Genomic DNA, 26,819 nt, shown 5'->3' on the forward strand with positions numbered 1-26,819 from the left:
CTACACCTGGGATGATGTGCCACAGTTTAAGGAGGACATTGCTAAGGACAACCAGGATGGGGAAGGAGGCCTGAATCCATGTCATGAAGCCAGGCTGAAGGAGCTGGATAAGAAGATTCATATGAGATGTCTTCAAGTATTTGAAAAGCTATCACATGGAAGAGGGATTTAATTTGTTCTCTTTGAACCCCAAAGTCAGAACCAAGAACCACTGGGACTAGATATATGGGAAAGCTTCGTGATAATGAGAACTGTCCAAAAGTAGAATGAGCTATCCTCTTTGAAGATCTCTCAAGTTAAAGATGGAGGAGCACTCATGAAGCAAGTTACATTGAAGACACTTGGGTTTGGGTTAGATTAGATTAGATAGCCATGGAGGTTCCTCAAAGTTGTAAATTTCTGGAATTTGTTACAAACTAGAGTGACCAGAAGCCGCAAGATGCACTGCACAAAAAGAGACTAGTTGAAGAAGGGGCAGGTTGAAGGTAATAGATAACGAATTTCATTTTGGAAAGAATGACTCTACAGCTGGTTGTATGGCAGCCAAGTGGAGGAAGGAGACCAGGGGAAAATCTGTAGTCTAAGAGGTTGTATCCAGAGAGCTAATAGGGGAACTCATGGGAATTGATGGGACCAGCACAAGAGAAAGTATAGAGAGAATCCAGGTGTACAAACATACTTGAGATTTCCCCCCAAAAGAGACAGGTTAAGAATGGCATTGAATGCCAGGGAAGGCTGGTACACTGAGAAGGAAAGGCTGATCACTACTAAAAGCTACACTGGTCAAGAAGAATCAGAAAAGAATAATGGATTTAGTCAATAAAAACATCATTAACTAATTACAGCTAGAGAACTAACAGCAATCAACCCAAAAGTGGACACTACTCATAACCAAGATGAGACCCAAAGATGAGAAAAACAAGCACTCCCCCACTTCCCTTTGTTGCAAAGGCAGGAGATGAGTGTAGAATATAGCAAAGACTGGCATACACTACTAAAACTGGTTCATTTTATGAAATTCTTTTCTCTTTTTCTAATTTTGTTCTAAGGGATGACTCACAAGTAAGAGAGAAGGAAGGTCTATGTTCACAAATGAAGGTGACCTTAAAAGCATTCGAATAAACATTTATTAAGCATCTACTGTGTGCCAAGCACAATGCTAAGTGCTAGAGATACAAAAAGAAATCAAAGACAGATCATGCCCTCAAGGAACTTGCAATCTAATGGGAGAGACAACATGCAAACAAATATAAACGAAGCACAAAATGGAGAGGAGAAAACAAATTGTTATAACACAGAAGGTGGCACTACAATGAGGAGGGCTTGTAGAAGGTTTCCTGTTAATGGAGGGGTTTATGTGAGACTTGAAGGAAATCAGGGAAATTAAGGTAGAGATGAGATGAGAGAGCATTCTAGGAAGGGGGACAGCTCAAGAAGATGCCCAAAGTTGGAGGGAGGCCAGTATCACTGAACCAGAGTATATACAGGGGATGAGGTACAAGAAGACTGGACACATGGGAGGGGATTGGATAACCCAAGGGCTTTGATGGGTGTCAGAAAGTCTCTGGAATTGATTAAAGCAGAGGTGGGGAGTGGAGCAGTTAACTGGAATAGCAATAAAAAGATTTTTTGAAAAGAAATTATAAGTAACCTTGGAGAGAGCAGGCTCAGTTAACTATCTGGTTGGGAAAGAGATCCAACTCCTAAGGGATAAAAAGTGAGAAAGCAGAGGGAAATGAGCACAGATGGCTTTCCAGAGGTCTGACTCTTTAAGAAAGAAGAGCCCCAGGACGTGAGGAGGAAGGAGGACACCAGAGAATACACAGACACAGAAATGTTTAGATTCAAGAGGACCAACCAAGAAAAAGGGCTGGATCCTTATCAAAGTATCAGCTAGGGAGCAGAAGTGACCATGGTGTCTGTCTCTGTCTCTGTCTCTGTCTGTCTTTTTCTCAACTCCAATCTCCACCAACTTATCCAAGATGTTGCCCAGACTGTCTATTCCAGCCACGCAGCATCTCTCCAACACCCTTCTCTCCTCTGGCACAGGCCCTATAACTGGCCTCTGGTCTCCTGTGTGTGCCACAAACAAGATTCTCATGGCCCTGGCCATTCTCTCTGGCTGTCCCCCAGGCCTGCAATGCTCTCCCTCCTCTGTTCAGACTAATGACCTCTCTGGCTTCCTTTAAGTCACAATTAAAATCCCATCATAGGGTGCAGTAGAGAAGTGGCTAAAGAGCCAGGTCTAGAGTCAGAAAGACTCATCTTCCCAAGTTCAAATCTAGCTTCAGACACTTCCTAGCTGCGTGATCCTGGAAAAGTCATTTCACCCTGTTTACCTCCATTTCTTCATCTCTCAAATGAACTGGAAAAGGAAATGGCAAACGACTCCACTACCTCCGCCAAGAAAACCCCAAATGAGGTAAAGAAGAGTTGGACATGACTGAATGACAACAAAGCCTTCCCCAATCCCTCTTCATTCTGGTGGTTTCCCTCTTTTAATTATTTCCTGTTTATCCTGTATATATCTCACTTTGTACTTATTTATTTGTCTCCCCTATTAGACTGTAAGCTCCTTGAGAATAGGGATTCTTCTGCTTCTGCTCCTCTGGGTATCCCTAGCACTAAGCCATAGTGCCTTGCACGTAGTGGGCACTTATTCTTTACTGAGTGAATGAATTAAGATTTGCATGAGGAAATATGTCAGTTCCACTGTCTGAAGATCTTAAGTCCCATCCTCCAAAAAAATATGCTTTTGGCAGCTGGGAACAAAAGTAGATACAGGGTCTTGGGGGCCTCAAATGTTACATCTGACATCACTGTAACCTTGGTTGAAAGCCACTTCCCCTCTCTCAACTTCATGACATGAACAAGTTATTCTTGTTTATTTTTTTCTAAATAAAATTTTCTTTTTGTTGGAAAGAGGCTATAGAATTCTCACTCAGAGGTAAACTACCACATTCCCTCAGTCTAGAACTGGGAGTATATGGAAGCCCACCATTTGTGCAGGATCCATACTGCTCCCCTCTCCCATAACCATCCAGCAGAGACAACCTATTCCTGCTAAGCCCTGGTAGCCCCCTCCCAGAGAGAAGAGAGTCCAGTCTAAGTTTCTGGCAGGCCTTGACTCTCAAGGTGCTTAGCACCAGACAGTCCTGGGAGATAAGAAAGCAGTGAAAAGCTGAGCCAGAGGCAGGAGTATGCTGTCAGAACTTTTCCATCCAGCCCTTCAGAGGTAATAAAACCCTTCAGCACTAGCTAAAGTAGGTCACTAGAAGTAAAATAAAGAGCTGGGTATGGCCACTAGGACCCACTTCAAGTGGCCTTCTGGGCTAAGCACATCCCCTGAGCAGGAAATGGTGACCTGAGTATGATGATGGGGCCCAGAAGGGATGCTGACTAGGGTTTTGCTCCTCTCCAAGGGATCTGTTGGAGGGATGTGATACTAGAAAAGAGAGGGTCAATCTTCAGCCTCAGAGATAAAATTAAATAAAATACACCCACCGGTCCCCTTCCCCAGTCAAAAATGCAAAGAATGGGTCTTTCTTGCAGAAGGTGCTTAATAAATGCTAACAAATTTAACAAATTATTTCTTGAAGAATATTTACAACAATACAGAGATCTGAAAGAACACAGGTTATGCCTGAATTTATAAAGGGCTATCATCAAACAGTCTTCCACCTCCACTTCCACTAGCATGAAGGAAGGGAGGAAACAAGCATTTATTAAGTGCCCACTGTATGTCAGACACCACTCTAAGTGCTATGAATACTTCATCTGATTGCCACAACACCCCGTGAAGGTGGGTGCTGTTATTATCCATACTTTACAGAGGAGAATGGGGCAAAATAAGAGGATTTGAACTCAGTTCTTCTGCCACCTAGTGAATGAATTAGAACATGTCCATATGGGCATTCTTCTTATAAACAAAACCAGAAGACAGGGAAAAGCTAAAGCTAAATGGAGGGATAACTCCTAGGTCTTCAGGGAGGTAAAGAGAACTGGAAGAGATGCCTAATGGTAACAAGAATTCATTTCATGGGCCTGTAGTTCTCTTACCTTGCAATGTTCATGGTGGGCACTGCTAAGAAGACCTCAATCCTTTTCAATCTAACTGCCAACCTCATCACTCAACTGAAATTGATTCTTGCCAATGTGACTACTATAGGGAGGGAAGGGCAGGAATAACCATTTATATAGTACCTACCAGATCCCGTGCCAAATGCTTTCCTCTCATTTGATCCTCACAACAACCCTGCCAGGTAGGTACTGTTGTGATCCCCATTTCATGGCTAAGGTATAGAGATGCAGTGACTTGTCCAGTCACACAGCTAGGGAATGTCTGGGGCCACACTTGGCTGGGGGCTATCTCTACTAGGGGCTGCCCCAGGAACAGGCTCTTCACTGCCAAACCTGACGGTCTTTTCTCAGACTTCCTCCTCTCTAACTGCTGCCCTGGCCTCTTTGGGTGTTCAAGCTCCTCTCCTCTGGTTCATATTTCCTCCTAACCTGGCCTTGTCCATAGTCCATATCCCATCCCTAACTGTGGACTGCTGACTTCCGTCCTGGGCCCTTTTCCCCTCTCCAGTCCCACAGGTTTCACTATTGTTCTATGCAGCAGACTCACAGACAGACAGAGGCAATGAGGGGACTCTTCTGCACATGCCTCCAGTAGCCTCACTGGACATTTCAAACAGTGTCCTGGAAACATGTCACACACCACAAGTCCAAACTAGAACTCTCATCACCCTTCCCCAAACTCATGGCCCCAACTCTTCCGCACCTCCCTCTTTCTGTTGACCGCACCACCATTCTTCCAGGTTCCTGGCATCACCCTGGAGTGCTCATTCATGTTCCCCCCATTCACCCAGACAACTGTCAAATGTCACCCTTTACCCCTCAAGAGCATGTCTCACACCCAACCTTTTCTCTCTCCTCCTTCAGTTAGTTACCTCTTAGTTCAGGCCTACATCACCTCTTGCCCAAGATGACCATAACAGCATTACTCCAAACTAGTCTGCCAGTCCCCGGCTACTCCAGGCCAGCTCATTGCCAAAGTGACTGTGCTGCCCTTTACTCAACCACTGTGGCCTCAGGATAAAATTCAGCTTTTAAAGCTCAACCTAACCTGGCCTCACATCATCTTTGCAACCTCTCTCCCAATCAAGCCTTTTTCTCTCTTCCTCACACTTAACACTCCATCTCTGGGCTCAGTGCCAGGAGCCCATACCCAGAACACATTCTGCCCTCAGCTGCACCTCTAAGAATCCTTGTCTTTTTCCTTTAATAGGTAGATCCTACACTATCTTATATACAAATTCTTTTCTGATTCCAACTACTGGTGCCCTTCCTCCCTAACTCAGTATTGATCAATATTCACTCAGTCCCCAAGAAGTTCAACTATCATAATACAGCTGTCATAACAAGATCAAAAGAGTCCAAATGTTACCTGGGCCAACAAACCCTAAGCCACTTTACCAGGCCAAGAGAAACAGTAGCTAAACATACAAGTTCAGAACAGAGTTCAAAAGATAATTAATAAGGGCAGCGAGGTGGCTCAATGGATAGAGAGCCTAGAGACAGGAGGTCCTGTTGTTCAAATCTGGCCTCAGGCACTTCCTAGCTGTGTGACTCTGGGCAAGTCACTTAACCCCCCATAACCTAGCCTCTTATTGCTCTTCTGCTTTGGAACAAAAAACAGTATTGACAGAATAAGTAATAAGATTATTAGTAATAGTAATGAGTAATAGTAATATTAGTAATTAAGTAATAAGACAGAAGGTGAAGATTTAAAAAAAAGGTTAACAATATTGCTTCACAAAGATAAAAAGTATTTGGTAGACAAGCTTGGATTCACACAAAGAACAATTCTAAGGAAAACTACTCAGAGGACAAAAATCAAATGAGTAAGTTGTGACCTGCTGTCATTTCTTTCACGTCAAAGCTTTCTTTCCTCATTATCCCTGGCAGTACTCAGCATACTCAACCTCTGCTAGAGAAGGAAGCAGAAATGGATCTCCAAAAGTAATGATGACCCTGACCAAAGAGATTCAGTATAAGTAGCTGGAGAGCCAGGCTGCTGGGGGCACAATGGAAAAAGCATTTGGGAAAAGCTTTTCAAGACACCTCAAGAAGGGGAAAATTCCAAATGATGGGAATAAACTGCAAGTGTTATTATCCCCAAAAGCAAGTGAGAAAATATCAACAATTATGAATCTAAGAGCCTGGCTCCACCCCTCTGAAAAATACCTGAGTAGGGCCTCTTTTGGGCCACCTTGATGAAAACCTGAATAGGTCCCCATCATACTGCTTTACACAATTCTTTACAGATGACCACATAGTCTAGCACAGGGGTCGGCGACCTTTTTGGCCATGAGAGCCATAAACGCCACATTTTTTAAAATGTTATTTCGTGAGAGCCGTACAATGCTCACAGTGCGGCTCCTGTAACAGTGCCTGAAAAAAAAAATGGACTTTATGGCTCCTGCAGAAAGAGCCATATCTGGCCCTCAAAAGAGCCAGATATGGCTTGAGAGCCATAGGCTGCCGACCCCTGGTCTAGCAAATAGCTGGAGGGAGGAGATAAGGATACACCATCCACTAGGATTTGTCTGGAGAACTAAACAGCTTTTCATTTGGTCAAGCAAAAACAACTTTTAAAAGGCTTTCTGCCCAAAAGGCAAGGTCATACACATAGGCATTCATGAAACGTCAATCAATACTCCTGGAGTTATCAAAATGGGGCCTAAAACAAGAAGCCACAATTGTCTCTTTACCAAAGACATGGAAATCATCATCCATACAATCCAAATAAAAATGAGATTCAGTAGAGAAACAATTCTCCAGATGTCCCTCAAGAAGAAGTGCTAGCAAGTGACACAATGCTGAATGCACAGAAATTTTAGTTCCACCACCAGCCCAGCCAGGGGAGGGAAAGTGAAGTGCAATAGGATGGAGAGTTAATTCACCAAGGTCCATCAACATAGAGATGATGAGAACTGGACCCAAGATGAACAGAAGGTAGGATAGAAAGAATATGACACCTTCTCACCCCTCCACCTGACCATCTAGCTTCTGACCTCACTGTACCTGAGCTGGTCTCTCCAACGCTCCCAAAGTCCAATAGTCTTTCCTCAGTCTCCACCTTCCTGCCCTTTCAGCAGCTTTGGACACAGTTGTCTGGATTCTTAACCCAAGAAAGGCGCCACTGTCCCTACAGTCAGAAAGAGCTGGATTCAAATTCCAGCTTTCGGACAATAGGTAGCAATTCACTTAACTTCTGGGTTGGAATTTTCTCATATGTAAAATGGAGACAGTAATATCTGTACTTAGACTTTTGTTTTATTCTGGTTGACAGTGACTACTCTTGTCCTGAAGGCCTGGTTTATGTTAAAATAAACTGTGATGGAATGTGGAAAAAATTTAAACATTGTGCCCAAAAAACAAAAACTAAAACTAAAAAACTAAAAAGAAAAGAAAAAAACCTCGGACGAGTTAAATGCCATTGTCTTTTATATTTACTTTCTGCACACTATTTCGTAAGTCAATCAGATAATTGATTTTTGTCACTAAGTAAAAAGTAGTTAGGATATAAACTTCTTTATTAATAATAATAATGACTTTTATTATTATTATTCATTCCATGGCCCTGCTCTCCTCTCTGGTTCTTTCCTACCTGTCTGATAGTTCTTTTTTTGTCTCCTTTGCTAGATCATTGGCTCCTTAACCTATATTCTAGCACTCATCCCTACATCACCAAAATAATGCTAGACATAACCTGGGAAACAACTTTATCAGGACTTGCCTTCCCACCCAAACTCCACTGTTTCGGCCTGTATAACCTTCACCAAGGCACTTACCTCTCATTTACAAAATAAGAGGGATTAGACTAGGTTTTCTCAGAATTCTGACCATCTCTAAGATCTGACCAATGTAAGTCCAATGATCTCTATTGAGATGTCATCCTAAACACAATGTGTCCAAAACCAAGCTCTTCATCTTCCCAGACAAACTGCCCCTCCTCTAAACTTCTGTTTCCGTCAAGGTCTTACTACCCTTCTATGAAGTTTCCAACTCTCAAAGCCTTCTTGATGACTATCCCTCCATTCCAACTCCTTCCCTATATCCCATCAAGTTGTGAGATCACGGCCCTCCACAATGATCTTTTTTTAGATATATCAGAACATCATGATGTTAGAAAAATCCAACTGCAAGCAATTCAAAGAGCAATGAAAAAAGAAGCAATGGTCTGTATGCAAGAGGCAGCCTGAGACAAGCTACAGCTAGCCTGGGCAATGACTGCAGGACACCCAGGGCATTTCTAGACTGATATGAAAACAGGCAAAATCCACTCTAGTGAAGGACATAGAAAGAAGTATTCCGGTTCACAGGAGAACTCACCAGGATGAGATCCTAAACACATTGACAAAGCTACCAAAGTTCAAATAACACAACACAAGAAAATAGTATTTTCTGGGCTAACCTGGGAACCCAAGTCACTTAATACCATGAATGGAAAAGAGCATTCTGAGATTTAACCAAGACTTACAGGACCTTATAAAAATCAATTGGTTTCTCTGGGCCTCCATTTTCTCATCTATAAAAAATGGAGTTGGGATCAGGTGCCCCCATGGCTGAGGGTTAGAAATAACTTCTACACATCGATTTGTTCCCAAACTGGTAGGTGCAACTTATTACAATGAGAGGCTTTCAAGTGAGAAACTCTTTTTCTCTGGCCTCAAGACTGTTGCCTTCCCCTCCTCCTTTACACAGATGAATGAGGACATTGGGAGGGAATTCCCTTTTTCACCCTTCCTTTTTGCCATGTACGCCCATAACAGTTCTCTCATCAATTCCATCCCTCCCTTCCTCCCACTTACTCATGAGATTCACTTCAAACCCTCACCCATTTACACCCTCTAGCTGGCTCACTATCTCTCCCCAGCCTTCTTCTATATACACGGCAGCAATTAGCTGGAAGGAACAGTTGTATTCCATTTTGTTACCTCCTCAACATCAGTGATTGCTTCTTTTTGCCTGTATTACCTAAAAAGCTTGCTCTCTACTCATCTGCTTCCACTTCCTAATCATCCGTCATTTCTTGCTTAAAGCCCTGTGATAGGATTTCCAATCCCGCTCGGCTTCAATTCTCTCTACAAAGTTAGTAATGGTTTTCCTAGCCAAATTCCAAGGGCTTTTTTCCCTTCAAATTCGATTCAGCCAATGTTTAAATCTGCTTGGTCTGAACAGAACCCTGGAAAAGGTCATGGAAGCTCTCAAAAAGCCAGAACATTGTCTGGTACATAGGACAAGTGACACCCCCACCAGAAGCCTCCTACTTTTTTTTTGCTTCCTAAATACTTTAATTTTTCTTCCAACCCTTTGATCTCCATTTCCCACCCCCAAATCTTTCCTGGCTCCTTTTTATTTTCCTCATACCCCTCAACTGGAATATTCAGCTCTCATCCCCCTTCTCCAGCTAACCCCAGAATATTTCCACTCAGCTGTCTATCCTCACCTAGAACCATGTGGAGATCTCTTTATCAAAGCTCGAATCATAATGATTTTTCCCTAAAGAGTTGTTAATTCAAATTACTTCTTCCTCCAATATGTAACCACTGAGTATAGGCAGGTCTAACTGGTCATAGTACCTCAGGTGTCCTCTCACTCCTCATTCAGCTGCCATATTCCCACTTAAAGACCTCCAATGGCTCCCTATTACTTCCTAGATCAAATTGAAAAATCCTCTGTTGAGCATTTCAAGGTCTTCATAACTTCATAATACTTTTTTACCTTTCAAGCCTCATACCTTCTGCCTTCCACACACCCAATTCACCTAATACTGGCCTGTTTTCAACTCTTCATACATGACATTCTACCTTTGGTTTCCTTGTTTTTGCATTGGAAGCTCACATGCCAAAAATGCTCTGGGCCTTCACCTCCACCTCTTAGTTTTCCTGACTTTCTTCAATTGTTAGCTCCAATCTCACTTTCTATAAGGAAGCCCTTCCTCATACCCCCAAGTTGCTACTGTCTTTTCTGGTCAGATCCCCTTTATTCTCTCAGTATGGATCTTCTATGGACCTAGATATGTTCATGCTGTCTTCTTCAATGAGTCATGTGCTACTGATGAGCTAGAGTTGCTTTTTGTCTTTCTAGTCCTCATGTTTAGCGCAGTGCCTTGCACATCATTAGTGATTAGAGAAATTAATGCTGGCATGCTACCAAAGGACTTTATTGCCAAATTACCTTTACCAACTTGATGGGCCTAAAATAAAACACCTCAGAAGGCCAAGATTTCAGAGCTGGAAGGGGTCTTGGCCATACACCTAGTATAAGCCCTAGCAATTTCCTCCATAACATGGCATCTACTTGAATTGACTGATAACAATCCATTGCACCCTCAAACATTCCATTTCACATTCTTCTAACTGGGTTAGCAAGAGTTTTTCTGTTTTGCTTTTTCCTGACAATATGCCTACGTCTGACTTTTGTCATTTCTACCCACGGCTCTTCTGGGTCTGAAAAAAGCCAGATGAACTACTCTTCCACATCACAGTCATCTAAATATTTCCCAGATAAGTAGCATGTTCTCCCATGTCCTCTCAAGGCTAGCTATTCTCAGAGTTCCTCCAACCAATTATCACATGGCATTAAATCTGGGGTCCTTCTCCAGCCCAGTTGCCACTTCTCTAGCTCTAGCCAGTTTACTGATAGTCCTTCCTGAAACACAGCACCCAGAATGGAATATGCTAATCTAGAAGTGGTCAGACCAGGGCAGATGACAGTAGAACCATCACCTCCCTATTCAAAGAAGTTTTGCTTCTGGCAATGGCCTATGATCTCCTTCATTTTCTCATCAGTAGTGACTAACTGGGCAGATACTGAACAGGCAAGGCTACCAAACCCTCATTTCCCTCTCAGACAAGCTACAATCCAGTTCTGGCCTCCCTGACTGGTAACTATAAAATTGATTTTTCAACCCAAATAACTTGGATAGAGAATGCACAGAGCAGGTTGTATAGCACATGGACCTTTACACAGAAATACTGACGGAAAAGGGTGCCAGAATTGAAGGGGATGAAAACTGGCAAGAATGTCTTTTAGAAAACTGCAGAGTGTTTTTCATCACCCTACAGATCTCAGTGAAACAGACAATCATCTTTTTTTTAACATGCAAAGTCTCCTGGTGCTGTTCTACAATTCAGAATCATGGAGCACTCCTATCACAAAGAAGCTATAGTTATCCAAGGGGCCAAGAAGAAATGCATGGAGGTCACAAGTATGGCTCCTAACGACTCTAATTCTTAATTTTCTCACTTCTAAAATACAAATATTTGGTTGCTTTCCCACTCTCAAACCAAGGCTTTACAATTCATCCCTACAAAATTTCATTTTATTAGGTTCAGTCTAAAACATTCTTGCCTGTCAAAGACTTTGGAAATTTCTGTTGTCTTCCAGCCTGTCAGCTATCCCATCTACAACTTTACTGAGATCTTTTATAGCATAGGGTTAGGCCCAGATCATCAGGGAATGCCATAGGGATAGATCCTATCAAGTGTAAATCAGCCCATCAATGACCACCCTTTAGAGAGGGTCATTCAATGAGTTAGTTCTAAGCCACCGCACTGTATTATCATTAAGTCCACATCTTGCCATCTTTCCCACAAGAAGTATATAAGAACAAAGATTTGAACAAGTTTAAAGAAAAGGGAATCATGTGCCCAATAAGATGGCACAGTATTTGTTTTCTAAAAAAGTCTCAAATCTCTCTAAAAAGAGATTTATGGACAAGATCAAGTAACTAAAGCTGAAGAGAGTAAAAATACCAAAGTAAAACAAAGCAAATCCTTAAGTGCTGAACCCAGAGAAGTTCTTTGCCCTCTTCTATCTCTACCCCCTCCCAATAAGCCCTATGTAAAGAACACAAAAGCAATAGCAAAGATTTGTGACCTAAGGTCACACTTAAAGAGTTTCTGTCTAGCACTTCCCCTCCCCTCCATCATCACTTAAAAGACAATATATGCTGCCTCTGTGCTGCCATAGGAAGGATAAGAAGGGAAAGAGCTTCTACCAAAGAGAAAAGGGAGGAGAAACCACCCCAGGGCCAACACTCTCTCCACCAGAGTTGATTCTAGTTAGGGACCTAAACTAGGTTTTTATACTTCCTACTGGAGAAGGCTGACCAAAGACAACTATTAGGAGATCATAAATAGTGGAAACGTGAGTGCTGGGAAATGAGAGACAAGCAACTAGAAACACAAGATTAAGGCTGATAAAGTAAAAAGTCATGAGAACCCATGAGCAGTCGTGTCACTCAAAAACAGGAAAACTTAACAAAGCTGCCCATAAAGATGGAAAGAGCAGTAAAAGCTCCAAGAATGGCTTTGGACATTATGAACAAACACTAAACCAGAAAAGAAAATAAACCCAAATGCCCCTATCACAGTGATGGCAAAACTTTTAGAGACCATGTGCCATGCCCCCCACAGGAGAAGGATGAAGCACTCCCATTGGGCTGCTGGGTAGCTGAAGTAAGGAACGTCCTCAGGCATGGTAAAGAGGGGGAAGGGAGCAGCTCAGTCTAAGTTCCTCTGCCTTTCTAGTAACTAACTCTGGTTGGGATCAATGCGAGTGCCCACAAAGAGGGCTATGTGCATCCTTTTTGGCATACGTGCCAAAGGTTTGCCTCCATCAGAAAGGGCTTAGGGGACAACCCAGAGACAAGAAATCCAAAAGGTTTCAAACATGAAATAAGGTTAAAAGATATTAGGAAGGATACAATATAAGGTATCAGAACTTTCAACAGAAAGTTGGGCGGGGGGTGGAGGGGTGGGGCAGTCATATTACTCTTGGGGAAAAAATTAAATAGACAGTAGAGTATAAGACTTATTGATTAGAATAGTCAGTCTTACCAAAGAAGTAGATGAAAGGTGCTAATGGAGATCTACGAGGTAAAACTAAAGAAGTGGGAGATAATTTGGCAAAAGAAGAAGAAAACAATAAGGATAAAAGAGTACACATATTTTAGAGAAGCCAAAGCAATTTTCCTTGATAACTGGATATGCTGATATAAGGGTCTTCAGGGTCTCTCAGACAAATAGGATACATCAAAAAGCTTGAATATAACATAGTAGGCAATATTACAAGTAAACTTCACAGAATGTTTGAATTAGACAAATTACTCACCAACTGGGGGGAGGGGGGGATTACTGGTTAGATTGTACAATTTCAATAACAAACAACATACTTTACCAAGCAGTCAAGAAAAGAGGATCAAGTAATCAAAGAGAAAAGGTAGCGTACCTTGCAAAAAACACAGGAAGTCAAGCTCAACCCAAGATACCATTCAGTGCAAAACTGAGGCGCAATGAAGAGGTGGACTCTCAGCACAAAGAACATTCAACTTTCAAATTAAAGAAAGTCAGTAAGTATAATTGTCAAGCCTACCTAATGAAATCTATTTCATATGTTTATGTCCCATGGGGGGGGGGAGGGGGGAGCCAGCAGGCATTGAACTGAGATAGAAAAATAACAGTAAAGAAATTAAAAAGGATCTACAGTGATAAAAATGTAAGAGGAATTTTAAAAATTGAGAGAAGAGGTAAATTACCTCTTCTTTGGATTAAATTTGGATTTTTCGGATTAAAGTTCACAATACGAGTAAACCATCCTCTGATGTGCCTTTCTTGCTCCCCATTAGTAAATCTTTGTTTGAGAGATAAGAATAGGAGGACACTCAAAGAGGAAGAGCAGAGGTAACTTACAGGGGGGGAAGGAGAATATATGCCCTCCAAATCCACAGGTAAACAATGAAAGGATAATAATCTCTTTCATCTCTAACAACAGGGGCATTATTAAGAGAATATGATAAAAGCGATAGAGGAAGGATTGGGATGGGGGATGGGGAGATGAAAGGAATAAAAGGAAAGGTGCCATTAAAGAATATTCCCTGCTTTTGGTAAAAGATTCAGGATCTTATAAAGTACTTTATGCAGGTTATGGGTGGGAGTGGAATCTACATATTCAAGAACCACCCTCCATCCCTGCTAGGACTTGACCAACCAAAGGACAGACAGAACTGGAGAAAGGACAACCCAGTACTGGAAGTGAAGAGTAATCATAGCAAGATGGGAAATGATCCTCACCACATAACATTTCAACTCGATACCATGTCCTTCATGATTTGACTTTTCTAAAAGTAAATAAAAGCCAAAAAAAAAATTTTTTTTACAAATATATAACAGAAATAGGATAAGAGGAGAAAGTTCAAAACTGGTACTTCAAAAAAAAAAACTGGTACTTCAGAAGCTCTAAGCAAACTAGGAGTACAAAATATAAAGAATAAGAATATAGAACATGAATTGCCAAACTACTCAAAAGAGATAAGAGGGAAAAAATGAGAAGGTTAAATAAAGGAAGACTTCTTGGAAAAGGATGAAGTAAAATTTAAACTGGGGAGAGTTTTGTTTTTACTAAAAGCTTAAATGGAGAGGAAGAAAAAAGCAAAAAGAAAGGAAAAAATATTTTTAAAAGCAAGAAAAAAAGAAATTAGCAACATGAGAAAATTAAACAAACCTTGAATAGAGCAGATAAATGCTACTGTGGGAAGAGCCTTTGGAAATAGATAAGCATCAAAGTAAGGTAAGTAAAAATAGCCTCAAAGACAAAGTAATGACTTAAATAAAAGTAATACAAAAAGAATCAATGAAGGAAAAACACAAGCATATCCATAAATGTGAATGGATTAAACAATCTTTATGAAAAAGTGGCAAAACAGATGGAAACCCAATAATGTGGAATTAAAAAAATAAAAACTCAGAAAGGAAAGAAAATGATTGGAATCAAACTTTCCAGGTAACAGATAATTCCATCAAAGCAGAAAATGAAATCATCTGTCAGACAAAGCAAAAATAAAAATTTGCCGTTCCAAAAGGGATAAATAAGAAAACTACAATAACATGCTTGCCATGAGAAACAAGGATTATACAAAAGAATTCAGAGAGGTACAGGAAGATTTCTCTAGATTGATGGGAGAGGGAAGCAGGACCAAGAAAACAATGCAAACAATGACAGTTGGAACCAGAAATAACAACAATCCAAAAGGATGCTGGCTGCTGTGTCATGCTAATGACCAACTCTTAAGTAGTTCAGACTAGAAGACAACTGTGCTCTTTTTTTGTTCTCTCAAGTAAGGAAGGCTCCTCTCCCTAGGTAAAGGTGCAGGAGAAAGACATGCAAATGAAGAAGTTATAAAAACAAAGGCTCACATTTTTTTGAAAAGGAATGCAAACAAGAGGAAAAGGTATCTCTCTCCCTTTACTATATGAGGAAAGACTATGGGTAAGGAATGTTGGGCAGTCAAAACAAAATTAAGTATGGTTTGGTCTTACTTAACCAATTTTTCCTTTTTAATCTTTGTTGCAAGCTCATTTGTTACAATAGCTCATTATACAGAGAAAATAAGTATGATATAAAAACAAAAGACCCCCCCAAAAAGGTACTTTTTCAAAAAGAAAAAGGAAATGTTTCATGTTTAAATGTTTTATTAAAAAATACATTTTTAAATATTTTATGAGAATGATTTCTAAAACTGAAATCTATGTACATTTGGCCTACCAGTTTAGCAGCCCATCAAAAACAAAAAAAAATGGGGGTAATCTGGCATTGAGGAAGTCATGCTAATTTTATTGATCTTTAAAGTAATTAATCAATTAATTGGGATTATATCGTCTTTATATATCTGCTTGAGATCATTGGGAATAATGAAACCAGTTCTACAGTGTGTCTTATAGTTGTCTTTATATAAATTGTACATGTGTTTAAGGTAGGTTAATAGCCCAATAGAGAACATAAAGAACTATTCTTTTAAATAGAATTTTTTTTATCACTTTTTCATTTTTATTTCTGGGGATATAAAAAGTTGATGACTTTTTTCTGAACTTTGCTAAAATTATCTCATTTTTTCCTTTTGATTCACCTAAGTATGCTTAATAAACTGTCATGGCACCTACAAAAAAAGATATCTATATAAATTCTTTGCATTATTGTCATTACAGCTGACTTCAAACAGCCAAAAAATATTTATTAAGCACCTACTTTGTGCCAGGCAATGGGCTAGGTGCTAGGGATACAAAAAGGAACAAAAGATAGTCTCTGCCCTCTGGGAGTTCCAAGAATTATGTTAAGTACTAATGGTGACAATGGGCTAACCTGACCTGCTCTATTCTTGGTGGGAAATGCCCTCAGTTGAAACTTTTGAACTCTTACTTTGAGACTTACTGCTTGGACAACCTTAGGTAACCCTCTCTGGGCTCTGATTTTGTTGTCTGCAAAATAAGAAACCTCAAGTAGATAATTCCAAGGCTTCTTTTCCTGGGATGCCTAGGAAGCTGGGATCCTCCCTACAGTAATTACAGGTCTGGTCAAATACCGAGTGGACAGTATCTCATCTGATCTTCCCAAGAAGACGATGAGAGAAATACTGCCTATACTATCATCCCCGATTTCCAAAGAAGTTAAGTCAGGTGGCTTAATTGACCACAATCCCATTAGTATTAAAGGCAGGATTTCAAACCAGGCCCCTCTAGCCCCCCCAAAGCACTCTGACACTGTCTCTGGACCTTCTTTTCTAGTCCTACTGTTATCATCCTGGCATATTAATTTTCCTCAATGTCCCACTTTCATCAGGCCACTTCCCTTCTCCAAACCCTTCAGTGGCTCCCCATTCCCTACAAGACAAATTTCTGACCTGTGAGCCCATCACCAAAGTCCAAGCATAATTGGGCCCCAACCTAACAATCCTTATTCAAATGCTACTTCCCATTTTTTTTGCAACCCAGCTCCCCTCAAGCTGGCATCCTCCTTAAAACCCATACTCCACTTTGCTCCATTGCTCCTTTAAGAAAATTACTGTGTTGTTCACTCACTCTGCCAAGGCTTAGATTATGCTTTTCAATCCTATGCCCATTCTAGAGATGGACCCTGAGTCTCTGAAACTGTTTCCTCAGTTAGAAATCAGACTGGTTTTTAAGGTCTTAGATTTCTATTTCAGATTTATGTGAACTATCAAACACCAAAATGATGAGTAAAGACAAAGTTAAAGAGTTTCAGAGATGAGATAGAGAAATCTGTGATGGGGTCACCAAGTATGCTTCATCTAGTCCCCACGAGTGCAATAAGATGGAGAGCAAGCCAGAGAAACAGGGCTGGTTACTAGACTCTGAGTCTCTGAGGCAGGGGTCCGCAACGTATGGCTCTTTCTGCAGGAGCCACAAAGTCAACCTCGGCACAGTAACCAACAGTTTACACATGACGTGATACGTCACGTGATATATCACGTGATACGTCACCTAATCCTTTCGGTGCCGCGCCTATCTTCTAAGATAGAAGGCTCCCTCCTTGATATTGCCACGGGAGACGAATCCTGGTCTTTAGTTGGGCTTGGCAGGTGTGCTGTGTGTTCCTCCTTCTGCCCTCCTTTTATTCTTTCCACACCTGTTACTGACATCTTGGGGTTCTGTATAGTGATGGATCACTTTTGTCCACATTCTCTAGCCCTCTGCCTCTGATTTACATGGCTTTATCTCAGTGCATTCATGGGGTCTGCACTCCCTATTTATGGGATTGTTATTGTTTTTAACTCTTCCACCTGCTCTTAAAGGGGAACTAGAGTTAGATTGCATCTTTACATAGGCTTCATTAGTGAGAAGCATTTCTCCCCAGTAGTTGTTTCATTTGATACAGAATGATGGAGTAGGCAGCACTGATAAACCCCTACACCAGGAAATGTGTGTGATGTGTCCTGGCCAGTTTTCCATGAAAAGGAACCCTCCTCCCCCAACTACTTACTAATGCCAGCACACAAGTCATGTTTATTTTCTGTAAGTAATCTCCTGATCTCCTACTTAATTTATGTGGCCAAATGGCTTTACCAGCTGGCCAGCAGCTTTTTCTTCTCCTGTTGACTGACTTGAGAGAGGGAGAGGAAAAAGTATTCTTCCCTGAATTTTTCTCTCTTTATTTCAGCAATTTTCTTAGTGTAAAGGAGTTTTATATGTATGTGCGCAGTTATATCAGTACTAAAGTGCCCCATTAAGTCTTGTTTTTTGATTAATAATCAAAATAATTTTGATTAATAATCAGTAAAACCATGCAGCACCAGAAGTCACATTAATGTACTTTATTCATCATTGGTTAGCACATAATAATGTTATTAAAAATAGTTCAGAGATTTATTGTACTTTAAAAGTGTTGTTCTTACATAAAATGCACATATTTACTTGTATTCAGTATATTGTCGGCTCTCGAGAAATTACATTTTTAAAAATGTGGCATTTATGGCTCTCACAGCCAAAAAGGTTGCAGACTCCTGCTCTATAGGCACAACAGAAGGGCACTTCAGGAAAAGGGGGTTATACTCAATAAGGAAGACAGCAGAACCGAGATTACAGAGAAAGTGGGTTTAGTTACAGCTCTGCTCCTAAGGGGCAAAGTGCAGCTCAGAAGGACAGCAATTCAGGGAAAGAGACCTGGGAGTCTCCTATTGACTGGGTAGGAAAGGTAGCAGTAACCGAGCCCAGTGTAAGGCTCCAGCATCATACAAACAGACAAGGCAGGACTAGAGGGAAAAGATGGCCTGTATCCATAGGGTCCTCCATCATGTAACACCAAGGAGCTGGTACCAGAGAAAGGGAGACCTAGTGAGTGATTAGGACTTTAGGGCTAAGACTGAACTCCCACTTGGTGCCTAGAACAGCAGAATACAAGGTATCCTCAGCACACATGGGTATTGGTTTCACAATCAGGTCTGGACCAGCAAATTCAGAGTATAACCTGGCTCCAAGTTTAGCAAAGGTCATGCCCCCAACTGACTGAGTGACTGAGTAAATCATTCCAGCCAGTCATTCAACAACACAAGCACTGGTGGGGCTCAGGGATGGGGATACAAAGACATAAACGGACAAGACTCTGCCCCCTAAACCAGGAGAAGGAGCATTAGCACAAATGTGTTTGGAGGCAGGGAGAGGGCACCACTTCCCCAGAATGGAAGGAGGAAGAAGGGAATACAGCAGGAGGCCTGGAATAGAGAATAATGTTCTAGCTGACCCAAGAAGGAATCAAAGGATGCTGAGAGGCAGAAGATAAGGAACAAGGGCATCCCAGGCCTAGCAAGAGAGCCAACCTCGACCAAGGCAGAGATGTAGAAAATGGAATGTCATGACTAGAAGACCAAGTAGACCAGGATGCCAAGAAAGGTACACACTGCAGGGGAAGGAAGTTTCTTCATCTATAAAATGAAGGAGTTGGACTAGATGACCTCAAAGGTTCCTCCTACCTCTGAAATTTTAGGATTCTATGAACAGTGGGCGATCAAGTCAGAAAGTACAACAGAGGAGACAACTAAGTGGCTCAATAGATTGACAGCCAGACCTGGGGATAGGAGGTCCTGGGTTCAAATATAGACTCAGATACTTCCTAGCTGTGTGACCCTGGGCAAGTCACTTAACCTCAATTGCCTAACCCTTACCACTCTTCTGTCTGGTGATCAATATTTGGTATCCATTCTAAACAGAAGGTAAGGGTTTCAAAAAGAAAAAAGAAACAAAAATAAAGTAGAACAGGACCAAACTGAGAAAGAGCTTAAAATGCTGAGCCAAGGATTTTGGAAACTTCAACTTAAAAGCAATGGAAAATCTCCAAAATTTTAGGACTTTAAAAAACTAATTATTAACTCTCATAAACAGTACACACAATCTTTCAAAATTTACAGATAGTTTTTAAATTTCTCTGTCATATATAGATGTGTATATCCCTACTTCAACCCATGTCCCACATTCAACTGGAGGCTTCTGAATGGAAGAATATGATCAAAGTACTACTTTTCAGAATGTTCCTGAATTTCTTCATTCAAACCCCCTCCTCCTCTTCTCTCAGTAGGCTTCTAAGCTTCCACAGTCCCTGAAGAGAGTCAGGCAAGGGGCTACGGGAAGGGTGCCCCACCCTTACAAACAGAAAGGATGAAGCCAACAGCAGCAAGTTCTGTTGCTCATCCCCCAGACCCAGGAAAAGCTACTCTGGGGTGCTCTTAAGTCAACACCCATTTCCAAGAAGGTTTAGGAACTTTTGTTGTTATTATTTTACATCTGATAAGGTCAGAAAGACTGGGATACATGGTGTCAATAGGATGACATTTGCCTTTATGCAAGAAACACCAACATGAACTCCCAAAGCAACAGTCTAGCATAAGCCTTTTCATCTTCAACAGTTTTCAAACTGGTGACTAGATTTGAAATACAAGATCTAAAATAGACTCTAGGACTGAAGAGATTATATGCACTGGGTACAGCCCATTGTTTACTTAGCTGACGCAAAGAATTCGCTAAAAAGAAATAAGCTGCTTATTTAACTGCCCAGATGCTGCTAGCAGATGACACCGTACTAATGCAATGAGTCTCTGAACACAAGCTTCCTCACTGAGATCCATAACTACTTGAAAAAATATAGCAAATCACACACAAGAAAAATCAAATGGATGAAGAAAGCACAGAGACAGACTCATGGCATGAAGTTGGTCAGGCAGCCCATTGAAATCAATCCATCAGTGCCCTTATCTGGAACAGAGTACTCAACAGGAAGAGGAGGAGGAAGAGGGAGAGGAAGAAGAAGAGGAGGAGGAAGAGGAGAAGAAAGTAGATAAACTGGAGTGCCTTGGGGAAATTGAGGAGTGCTCTCAATGACTGTAGGATGTCCCATCTTCTTGATACAGGTAAAACCTTGAGGATGCTATGGATTATAGACCACTGTGATCCCAGAAGACTCAAAAGTGCAGAGAACCTAGAGGGCAATGGAATGACATGTACTATAAAGAGGATGCAGGATTCTTCCAGATTGTGGCTTCGATGGGAAAAGGCCAAAAAACAACCCTCAAGGCAATGTATGACCAGAAAAGATGGTGGGCTAGTCCCAGAGCTAGAGTCAAGGGGAAGAAATGGACAGTGTGAGTGCTCTCTTGATATCAATGAAACAGTAAGACAGCTCAATGAAGACTTTCTAAAACTTGGTACGAAAGAGTCATGGAAAGACATGGATAAGAATGGCACACGATGAGAAGGCATGGATGGCTTGTGACCCACTGAAGTACTGAAGCATATTCAATTTCCCTAAAATGCTAAATAAAGGGCTTACCTTAGTTAACAGGCTTTCATTTAACTGATTACTACAAAAAGGTCAATTGTCTCCCCCAAAATGTACTTCTAATCAAATAACAGGCTAGGTCTGCAAATTGGTGTCGCTATCACTAAAGCAAGCCAATCTTCTAAATAATCACCACATACCTTTGTCCTTCTTAAAATCTAAAGCATCTTCTTTGTCGGTCACAATTTCCTTCATGTTGATAATACTCTGGTGGGTAAGCTGCCGGAGAATCTTAATCTCTCTGATGGCTGTGATGGGGAAGCCTTCCTTTTCGTTATCCAGCCGTACTTTTTTTAAGGCCACCATTTCTCCTATACCAAAATTAAGCAAATCAAAATATATCACTCACAATTAGGCAAGCCAGATGTCATTTTTCTCAATTTTAAATTTAAATTTTAATTCAATTTTTAATCCTTATTACATAAAGCTCCAGCCCAAGATTTTTGTAACCAGCAGACCCCTCTTTGTAATTCTAAGTAAATGATACCCAGCTCACTGATATCCAAGAAAACCATAGCCCAAAGTCCAACATTAGCTGGTGATTTTAAAAAATAACTAGTCTATATTCTTCTGCACCAATCTGAAATGGAATCCCTCTCTACCTTGCATTGAACAAGCAACTGGGGCATAATACAACAGCTGCCTGATCTTACAAAGCAAAATACCAAAAAGTATTCTTTTTTATATTTTATTGACATAAAGCCTTTATAAAGTAAGCTGCAGTCTTGTATCCTTTGATATGGAGCAAATAAAAATGTTGGTACTGAAGAAATTTGAGAAATGTCTAGGTCCAATACTGTTCTAACAAAGACTTCATTCAGAATATAGCTGCTTCCTGTACTTTATTTTAATAATCTTAAAATTCATGATATGTTTCCTTGATTACTGACTCCAGAGAATCATCATTCACATTAGTTGTTTAAGTGGACAATAAAGTTGTCAGTGCCTAAGATGAAGGAACAGAACAGAACAAATGGTCCAGGACTGTTTGAAGTTTTTCTGTTCCTTCTTTTGTCAAAGGATCCTCTGTACATACAACCTGCTCTTATCCTTTAATGCTTTAAACATTCACTTCCTTCTGAATTCCAACTACATTCCCAAAAGTTTACTGCCCAGCATTTAACCTCCATAGGATTATTTAGACTACATAAAGTTACTATATAAATAAAATGTTTCTAAACCCTGGCTTTAAATAATCATAAAGTACTTTGTTGAAATAGGCCACTTCCAATAACAATAAAAGTGCTTTGCTGAACTTGCTACCATAAAACTTTGCAACATAAAAACAACGCTGTCTAAGTTTTTTTCCTAATCCTTATCTGTAAGACAACTGCTTACATTTTTTTAAATTAAAAAAAAAACACTAAAACAAAAAAGCTGCCTTGTTACGGCTGAAATAATATTACGGTTATGGCTAACAAAGTAAAAAATATGTAAAATTCCCTTTAAAAAAAAGGAAACACAAGAATCACAGTGTGCCTAAAGAAACTGACATGATTATGACAATTATTCGTTCTACATCAACCTCATTCTTGAAAATTCCCAAGATCGTATTTTTAGAAGATGAAACCAAAGCACACACCAAAAGAAGCACATTTAGCGAGCTCTTACCTGTATCTTTATCCCTGGCTTTGTAAACTTGCCCATAGGTGCCTTCTCCAATAATTCCAATGATATCAAATTTATCCACGCAGCGCTTTCCCCAGTCAATATCCTTTTCTTTTATTTCACCATAGCGAGGCCCACATATTCTAGTAAATATAGTTCTGAAGTGTTATATATAGTTAAACAAGTCTAGCTTCAGTACTAATCACCAAAATAAAATTCCTTTCTTTTAGCCCACCTTCCCATCTTCATTATGACAATGGGATTTTGGATCCTCTAATATAATAACATTACAGGATCACTTCATCACCTACATATTTATTCATTCTACATATAAACTCAGAAAGAACAAAGTGGAAAAAGTCCCATGAAAGCTTTTTCAAAATAGTAGGTCACTTGTGTAAAGTCAAAGAAATCAACATTCATAGGATAAAACCAATTTGTCCCTTCACTATTAAAGAGAAAGAAATGTTTTCCATTTATCATCCTCAGTCTCCTTTCATAAAGTTAAAGCTTAATGCTAACCATTTTTAAAATGCAAAATATTGGAATGTAGGGACTAACATGGAGTTATGCCAAAGAATTTACAATGACAAATATACATGTCAGTACTCAGCTATCAAGTCAGAGAATTATATACAATTCTTGATTTCAATCAACTCAACTACCCACACTACTAATATTAGAACATAGTATCACAGATTTAGAGCAGGAAAACACTTTAAAATTTGCCTGATCGCCACCTAATTTTACAGATTAGGAGACCTGAGTCTCAGAAAAGTCAAGTGACTTAACTGAGGTCACACCAGAAATAAGCAGCAGAGGGGACTAGAATCCGAATTCTCCAACCCCCTAATTTTTCCTAAATTCTCTTTTTAGTACCCCATGTTGATACGTGAGAATACTTGCAGAATTTTTTTTTTTAACATTCTCTAAATGGAATGGTTGGTTATCCAAAATGACTGCAACTACCAAATAAAATATTATCACCTATTAATACCCAAATAAGGAGAAATCACAAAACTCTCTATTTCCCTAGCCTATGCCACCAGTCCACGGGAGAGGTGAACAATCTCGCAAACACACTTTTCCAATTAATCTGCATGAAATGTTTTGCTCTTTTTGTTCGCATCTAAGTAACAAATTCCCTTGGTGGGAAGGAAGCAGTGAGAAAAAGGAGATCTGTTTGCAGATGGCTCAATTAGGTTGCAGAAAGACACTTCACTGAAATGACTAGAATAACACTTCAAATTAACTTTAAAATCCATCTTTTTGTTGAAGAGCAAGATAAAGGGGAGATAGGAAAACAAGAAAATACTCAGAAACTAAACTAAAAGAAAGGAGTATATTGGCTTTCCCACAATTCACTTTGTGTGGCTTCCCTGAGACCTGACCATAAACACCTCCCCCCCGCCTCCAGGTTTCACTATTTCTATATATAAAATAGAATTATTATATTTATTAGAGCCACATGAAATTAACAGGATAAAAAGACTACAATTTTTTACATAGAAAGCAGCTCAGATGGCATCAACTCCCATCCAAGAATGCTTCCACCAATCCCAACATCTCCACCCAGTTACTCTTCTAGCCTTTCCTGGAAGACCACTGAAGTTCTAGGAACCAACTCCTCCCAAGGTAGTTCATTCCACTTTTTGAGAGCTCTACTTGTTGGGGCATTTTTTCTATATATTAAGCTATAAAAATAAGTAAAATAAAAATAAAATAAAATAAAAATCTTTTGGCAACTATCAGCCACTGATCCTAGCTCTACCCTGAGAAAGTCCAAAAACACAAGTCCAATACCTCTTCCAAGTAACAACTATTCATATACTTCTTAAGATGGTTTTTTTAATTGCAATTCTTTGACAGATTACACTGTCATTATGAAGCTACTCTTAACTTTTCCAAAATGCATTTAAAAATTCAAGCTACTAATACTGCATTTAAAATTTCACTGAATTGAAAATTGTATCTTAAAAGACGTTATTAAAATAAACAGTTTGCAATTTTTTTGGTTTTTGCTTTTTTTAAATTTTGAATTCTGATTTCCTATTTTAGATTTTTGAGACAAACCAGAAATATTTGAGGCAAGTTTTAAAAAAGCAAAGATTAAAGCTGAGCTGCACGTACTTGGGCCTTCTCTTACTGTGCGTAGGAGCAGAAGCTTTCTTCTCCTCAGGGCTCGTGGAGAAGTCCTCCCCTCCTGGGAGCTCAGGGGGCAGAGGCAGGTCTGCAAGCAGACATCGAAGCTTCTTCTCAACTTCTTTTTTCACCGCCTTTACTGAAATATTCCCTCGTAAACTAAAAAAGAAAGGGTCATCAGATCAATGGCACAATCACACCCATTGCCTCTTGGACAAGGCTGTCTAGGGAAGAATCCCTCCACCACTTCCCATTATACTGACCTTTCACATGTGCACTGAGGACACCCTATCCATGTGCCCCAGACACACAAGCTCCAAGTCAGAAGGAGAATGAGTTGCCACAAGTTACCAAGCTCATGTGGCCTACAAGGCACTACTTTTTTTCATTCTGGTTGAAGAGATTAAGGCTATTGAACAACTTTTTTAAAAGTCACTCAATGTATTTCAAGCACCTCAGTTTAATCTTCATACATTTTACTTCTCTCTGTTTGTACTAAACAAAAATGATCATAACCAAAAACAGAGTAGTGTCATTACTTTTAAGATGATGTGTTTTATGGAAATGAAATGGTTTTTGAAACAGGCACAATGTAAAGGGTGGTGTGTTTGTAAGCTCTGTTTGCCACTGTCCCTCTCACATAGGACTGGGCATTTGTTCTTCCTTTTCAGTCTCAATTTGCTGTTTAATATATAGCATCATTTCCTTAACAGATACCTCTTCCTCCTCCAGGATTTCATTTTGCAATCCAAGCTTCTAGTAAGCTAAAAATTCTTAAAATTGTCTTAAGGTCAAATCAAATTTATTAGAAATTTTTTAAATAGGGAAACAAATGATCAATTTTAAAAAGGACCTTAAAAGTCCATTACAATTGTCTGTTCATTGAAGCCAGGCTGAGAATATGAAATTAAAGGATCAAGAAGGTCTCCAGAAATTGGTTTTGCATGACTTCACATCTATAATTGATAAATATTGTTAGCCTTCTCAATGGGAGAGGCAAGCAGGTAAAGGAGGGAGAAAATTTAGAACTCCAAATTTTAAAAAGACAACTTGTTTCCAGATCCAACAGTAAAGAAAAATCACACCTTCCCCAGGCAGTTTTTGGTCATCGAAAACATCCAGCTTCTTCAAGAATGAACACTTTCTTTTCAAGTGCATTTGAAGAATTACTGAATTTCTGCATTGGAAGGAATTTTAGAGGCAACTGAGTCCTCAGATATGAACAAGAAAGAATCTCCCATCCAATCAATACACCCATCAAGTAGCCAGCAAGCCTCTGTTCATAGTGCAAGTCTCCAAGGCCAAACAGAACAAATCTAATGGTACTTCTACACAAAAGTTGGTGTAGAGTGTGAGCAGCCCTCATTTCCTCAGAGTTCCCTACACCTCCCCCCTCGGCCCCGTTCCTTATTACCTAAATCAAGGCCCTTTCTGGGTCAGGTTCCCATCTCACTTGTTCAATGGACTCTCCAAAAACTGGTACCCAGAACTGAGCCCAATACTCCAAATGTCATTAAACCTATTACTCCCTAGTGCTGGACACCATTTGGGTGGGTTGGCAGGATTTTTACTTTAATACATTGCATTGTTGATTTATATTGGCTTTGGAGTCCATTAAAACCCAAGGCATTTGTGCCTTTCCTATCTTGTTAGCTGTTACTGGGATTTTTAGTATCCAAGTAGATACTCACTCTTCATGAAACTCATCTCAACAAATTCTGTCCACCAGTACTATTTTTTCAAGACATGTTCTCTCTATCCCGCCCAGCTGTTATCATCTGCACCATCCAGTCCTAAATAAAGCCAGTACAAGGGCCAAACAAGGATCCTGGGATGCTCTTCTCTTGACACCGTAAGCCAAATGACATGGAATA

General features: G+C 40.1%; 1 protein-coding gene across 1 annotated transcript in view; it reads right to left on the bottom strand.

Moving 5' to 3' along the window:
• The window catches only part of CDK13 (cyclin dependent kinase 13), a gene marked incomplete at its 5' end in the record, with an annotated part of 112,976 nt that overhangs the window by 48,604 nt on the left and 37,553 nt on the right, over nt 1-26,819 (bottom strand). The window contains 3 exons of the mRNA XM_044675387.1: nt 21,336-21,506; nt 22,807-22,946; nt 24,934-25,104. Of these exons, the coding sequence (XP_044531322.1) occupies nt 21,336-21,506; nt 22,807-22,946; nt 24,934-25,104 (482 nt within the window). The remainder of the gene's footprint in view (nt 1-21,335; nt 21,507-22,806; nt 22,947-24,933; nt 25,105-26,819) is intronic.

This window comes from Gracilinanus agilis, chromosome 1 (genome assembly GCF_016433145.1).
Source record: "Gracilinanus agilis isolate LMUSP501 chromosome 1, AgileGrace, whole genome shotgun sequence".
NCBI classification, from domain to species: Eukaryota; Metazoa; Chordata; class Mammalia; order Didelphimorphia; family Didelphidae; genus Gracilinanus; species Gracilinanus agilis.